The sequence below is a fragment of the Pseudophryne corroboree genome, chromosome 7, assembly GCF_028390025.1.
Source record: "Pseudophryne corroboree isolate aPseCor3 chromosome 7, aPseCor3.hap2, whole genome shotgun sequence".
NCBI lineage: Eukaryota > Metazoa > Chordata > Amphibia > Anura > Myobatrachidae > Pseudophryne > Pseudophryne corroboree.
The window spans coordinates 81,677,587-81,683,586 of record NC_086450.1 but is presented as its reverse complement, the minus strand read 5'-3'; the positions used below and the strand labels follow the sequence as shown (position 1 = coordinate 81,683,586).

The window sequence follows — 6,000 nt, the reverse complement described above, 5'->3', positions numbered from 1 at the left end:
CCCGGCGCCCATCTATAGCAGCAGCCCGGTACCCCCTCTGCCCGGCACCCATCTATAGCAGAAGCCCGGTGCCCCTCTGCCAGGCACCCATCTATAGCAGCAGCCCGGAGCCCCTCTGCCAGGCGCCCATCTATAGCAACAGCCCGGTACCCCCTCTGCCCGGCCTCCATCTATAGCACAAGCCCGGTGCCCCCTCTGCCAAGGTGTCCATCTATAGCAGAAGCCCGGTGCCCCCTCTGCCAGGCGCCAATCTATAGCAGAAGCCCGGTATCCCATCTGCCCAGGGACCCAGCGTATGCACAGAAGAAGCATTGCAGTCCGGTGCCCCAGTGTGCAGGAGCAGCAGACACTGACAGTCAGCGGGAACGCGATGACCCCGGTCACCCCAGCACCCCCCGCCGGCAGCAGGAAGTGATGCAGGCAGGGTGACGGTGACCGGGAAGCGCGGTGACGGAGGAGGAGGAGGCGGCGGCGGCGGCGTTCAGCGGCTGTCTCTGGATGGGAGGACGGAGCGCAGTGTCCGGGATGTACGCTGGAGCATCCCCCGGCACCGTCATGAGCAGCCGGCCTGGCCCACAGTCACAGAGCCACGGAGTCTAGCAGCCGGCCTCTCCCAGCAGGATGAGCGCCCTGTGCCGGCACTGAGCACAGCCATGGAAGGGGTGCTCTACAAATGGACCAATTACATCACAGGTCTGGGTTCTGCAGGCATGATGTGTGTCATATACATGTGTAGTGTGTGTAATATCACATATGTGTAGTGTGTGTAATGTACATGTTTAGTGTGTGTGTGTAATATCACGTGTTGTGTGTAATGTACATGTGTAGTGTGTAATATCACATATAGTGTAGTGTGTGTAAGGAATACATACAATGTTTAATGTGTGTGTAATATCACATGTGTGGTGTGTGTAATATCACATATTGTGTCCTTACACACAATGTACTGATGGCCGGGATTCCGGCCACCAGTATTCCGGCAGCGGGACGAGTACTAGAAAGCCCCTTGCGGGCTTGCTGCGCTCGCCACGCTGGGGCATGGCGGGTTGCGCTCGCCACAGGTTATATTCTTCCTCAGTGGGTGTCGTGGACACCCATAGAGAGAGAAAAGCCTGTGGTGCTGGTATTTCACCGCCTGGCAGGATTCCGGTGTTGGCATTTTGACAGTCTCGTCTCCCGTGTGTAATACATATGTGACGTGCATATAATACATGTGCTGTGTGTATAATTTGTATGAGTAATACATGATGTGTGTATAATATATGCAGTGTCTATAATATATGATGTGTATATTACATGTGGCTTGGGTGAAATACATATATGTGATATGTATAAGGGCTGGGTACGAAATCCCGGCAGCCAGAATCCTGATGGTCAAAATGCCAGACGGACCTAACCTCTTCTCCCGCAGCCTAACTCTAACCATCTCCTCTTGCTACCTACCCCTAACCCCCTCTAATGACCAGTATATTCAATAGGAGTAGGATCCATTCTGACATGCAGTTGTCGGAATGGATCCGACAACCCCTATTTAATGGACAGCCAAATCCGAGTGTCCAATTTGGCCGTACACAGGGACTCGCCCTGCTGCTGCTGTCAGCGGCTGCAGATGCGCTGACAGCAGCGGCCAGGTGCGCAGGTGGCGGCGGACAGGAGCGGGATGGCGGCGGGGGGGGGGGGGAGCAGAGATTGGCGGTGGCAGGAGGAGCTGGCTGCAGGGAGAGATGTGCCTGCGGGCGGCGGAGAGAGCACAGATCGGCGGCCGGTGGGAGGAGCTGGCTGTGGGGGAACATGTCTGTGGTGGCGGGGGGAGGTACCTGGCCGGGGGATGGCCAGGCACCTCTCTCCCTGCAGCGCCTCCCTCCGCCGCCGCAGACATGTCCCCTCACGCAGCCAGCTCCCCCCGTCGGCCACCGATCTCTGCTCCCCCCGCGGACCGCAGCACTGCTTGTCTCCTCACCTCAATCCGACTTGGTTTCAAGTCGGATTGCCGATCTGTGCTCCCCCCGCGGACCGCAGCACCGCTTGTCTCCTCACCTCAATCCGACTTGGTTTCAAGTCAGATTGAGTTTGTCGGAAAGGGGGCTAATAAAACCTGTCGGATTTGGCCCCATTTCCGACAAAAGCACGTGGATAGGCGGCTATTCCGCCGGTCCACATGTTTTCCGACAAGTCGAGAATTCCTGCCTTATCGGAAAAAATCAGCCCCTATTGAATAGGTCGGAACCCCTTCCAACCTATTTCTGTCGGTAGCTGCCGTCTTTCCGACAAGACGGCAGCTTCCGACAGTTATTGAATACAGCCCATAGTTTAAAACTTTATAATGTTGTTCATAATAAGTGTCCTGTGCAGATGTCAGTTGGGATTGAAGTGAGGAGGAGGGAGTTTATGCCTATAAAACGATGCAATAAAGATGCATTGTAAACCACACAGGTTGGATATTATAGCCATAGAAATTGTAATTTAGATTACATTGTAAGCACTCAGGAGCTGGACATTGGGGGTAATTCCAAGTTGATCGCAGTTGGGCAAAACCATGTGCAGTGCAGGGGAGGCAGATATAACATGTGCAGAGAGAGTTATAGGCCCTACATACTGGCCGATTTGTTTGAAAGATATGAACGATCTCGTTCATAAATGAGCGAGAACTCGTTCATATCTTTCAGTGTGGAGGCTCCAGCAATGAACGATGCGCGGCCCCGCGCTCGTTCATCGCTGGTCCCCCGTCGGCTGTGCATGCAGGCCAATATGGACGATCTCGTCCATATTTGCCTGCACTTCAATGGAGCCGCGTGACGGGGGGAGTGAAGTAACTTCACTCCCCCCGTCACTGCCCCCCCGCCGCCGGGTCGCTCGTCGGCCGTATCCGCCGGCGGGCAGCTCGGCGGCGGATCGGCCAGTGTGTAGGGCCCTTTAGATTTGGGTGGGGTGTGTTCAATCTGCAATCTAAATTGCAGTGTAAAAATAAAGCAGCCAGTATTTACCCTGCACAGAAACAATATAACCCACCCAAATCTAACTCTCTCTGCACATGTTATATCTGCCTCCCCTGCAGTGCACATGGTTTTGCCCAACTGCTAAAAAATTTCCTGCTGCAATCAATTTGGAATTACCCCCATTATTTCCTCCTTTCTTCTCGTCCTTTCCCATCTACAGAGTAGAGTCCTTGTGTTGGCTGCTTACTTGTTGTGTGTTATTCTTTAGGTTGCTGCCATATATTTCTTGTTCAGTAATTCGCTCACTGCATAACGGCTGTTTACGTATCGGGACTGATGCATGGCAGCACACAATGGTACATATAGTAGCACACAAGCCCGTTTTACAGACAGATCTTGCGTTATTGCGATGCGCATGCTCCATAGCCCATTCGTACAAGTCATACTTATCTCGGTCACATGTCTACTTGCGGATTTACTGGTATACTGTATATTAATGTTTCTGTATAATGGTCTTACAGTATTACTATCATACTGTATGACCATAATATGTATTTAGGTAGTGTATACTTTGGACATGCGTTCTATTTATGTGGTCCATTATAGTTGATGGTGAATTTCTCAATTCAGATACCGTGCAGTGTTTTTTATAACCTGCATCTGCCCCTTTTGGTTTGGGTTAGGGCATTGGGGTTAGTTTAGGGGTGGGGAACCTTTTTTCTACCAAGGGCCATTTAGATATTTATGAAATCCTTCGGGGGACATACAAAAATTATCAACTTAAAAATTACCCTGTTCCCCAGTAGTTCTGCCCCTTAGAGGTACTGAGTGCACGCGCCGAAGGCCAGATACACAAATGCCCCCACAGTGCCAGGTATACAGATGCCCCCACAGTGCCAGGTATACAGATGCCCCCACAGTGCCAGGTATACAGATGCCCCCACAGTGCCAGGTATACAAATGCCCCCACAGTGCCAGATCCACAAATGCCCCCACAGTGCCAGATCCACAAATGCCCCCACAGTGCCAGATCCACAAATGCCCCCACAGTGACCCTCCACCCCACTGTGCTGCTCACTGCTGCTGCTCCGTCTGGCGGCGGCGTGTCTCAGCTGTCAGGGGGTCAGGGCAGGGTGGAGAGCGTGGCTATGTTGGGCGGCGGCAACGTGTAGGATCTCAAACCAGCCGCCTGGTTCAGAGCTCACGGACCGGCAGCGGCGGCTCCTGATTGTCTGCCTGTCCGCGAGCTCTGATTGGCTCACGAACCGGAAGCTGGTTTTAGATCCTACCCGCCGCTGTCGCTGGACATCTAGCTGCGCTCTCCTCCCTGCCCTGACAGCTGAGACACGCCGCCACTCAGTCCGGCGGCGACGTGTCTCGCTGACACAAGCGGGTGGGCCGGAACAAACGGCTTTGCGGGCCTTATACGGCCTGCGGGCCGGAGGTTCCCCACCCCTGGTTTAGGGCATGGGTCTTCAACCTGTGGCCCTCCAGCTGCTGTGGAACTATACATCCCAGCATGCCCTGCCACAGTTTTGCTATTAAGGCATGCTAAAACTCAGGCAGGGCATGCTGGGGCGTATAGTTCCACAGCAGCTGGAAGACCGCAGGTTGAAGACCTATGGTTTAGGGTATTGGGTTAGGGCAGTGGTTCTCAAACTCTGTGCCGTGGCACCCTAGGGTGCCTCGGGACATTTACAATTCAAATTATATATGGTCAATGTAATAGGGAAAACCAGTGCTGGTGGCTGTCCTTCATATATGTACAAACAGAAGCAAATCTTGTCCCTCACCACACAATTGCACCTAAGGACAATTTAAATGGATGTAATATTTCTTTCTAAATTTCTCAGTAAAGAAACATTTGGCCTAGGGGTGCCGTGAAAAAAATTCTGATACTCTAGGGCGCCGTGATTCAAAAAAATTTGGGAACCACTGGGTTAGTGTATTAGTGTTAATTCTAGCGCCTGGCACCTGTCACAACCCATGCAGTTTCTCTTTCCTGCCTGGGGTGTCGCTCTCTGCTCTGGTGCTTCTATCACACTATAGGCCTAAATCAGTAAGGATTGCAAATTTTTCTAAGTAGCAGAATTTGCAATCCTAGTTATCGCATGCGGGGGGCCGCCCAGCATGCTGAACGCTCCCCCCCCCTCCACCAAGCAGAAATTGCAATCGCACCGCAATTATTGATCGCAGAAATGAGGGTTGCCTTCTGCCGGCGCAGCTTGGCTGCTCCCGCAAGAGGCCCGCCGCCACCTTTCTGATCGCGGCAACTGCCTGTGACGTCACACAGCCGCCGCGATCACGGCCACACCACCGCCACGCCGCCCCACCCCCATTTGGATGTTGCTGCTCCTGGTTCTCCGCCCCCGCACCGCTCTATCTCCGCCTTGCAAACGGAGCATTGTCCCCCCCCCTCGCCTCGCAAACACCTCTGCCTGATTGACATGCAGAGGCGTTTGCATTATCTGCGGGCGCCTGCAGAATGTAATTTTTGCGGTGGGATCACCTATTGCGATCCAACCTGAATCGGGCCCCATGGTCTATTTCAGCACTGAGCTACAGGTCAGACTGTAAAGAGGAAGTGCACGGGTTGTGACAGGTGCAGGGTGCTAGAATGAAGATTAGGTATTATGGTTCGTTTTTGTGGAATGTAGCATGACAGCGACTCCTCTAGTAAAATTATCTCCACCCAAATAATATATTAAAGCTTGTCATGCGTTTGGAATTGTAAACAGCTCATTCTCCTTGACTAGGAATTCTAGCTTCTGTTATTGTGGCCACGTCTAAAGATGTGTTCTTTCTCTGGCTGGGTCCACAGGATTATCCACAGGATAACATTGGGATATGGTTGAGCGACAGCGGAAATGGCACCAACACGGTCACGAGCTTTCTGGCCTCCCAGGATGCATCGGGGCTTCCCCATATAGTCCCGCCCACTGACTCACTGACGCTTGGTGCGGCAGGAAGCCGCATGGTCACAGGGCTGCTGTGAATAAAGCAGCCTGAAGCTTTTATTATGTTATTTTTATAGACTTACTATGTTTTTTGAGCGACTTTTCTT

General features: G+C 52.7%; 1 protein-coding gene across 1 annotated transcript in view; it reads left to right on the top strand.

Moving 5' to 3' along the window:
- The first annotated feature begins 320 nt into the window (after positions 1–320).
- Positions 321–6,000, top strand: part of PLEKHA3 (pleckstrin homology domain containing A3) — a 65,349-nt gene continuing 59,669 nt past the window's right edge. The window contains exon 1 of the mRNA XM_063933379.1: positions 321–693. Within this exon, the coding sequence (XP_063789449.1) occupies positions 654–693 (40 nt within the window). The 5' untranslated portion in view covers positions 321–653. The remainder of the gene's footprint in view (positions 694–6,000) is intronic.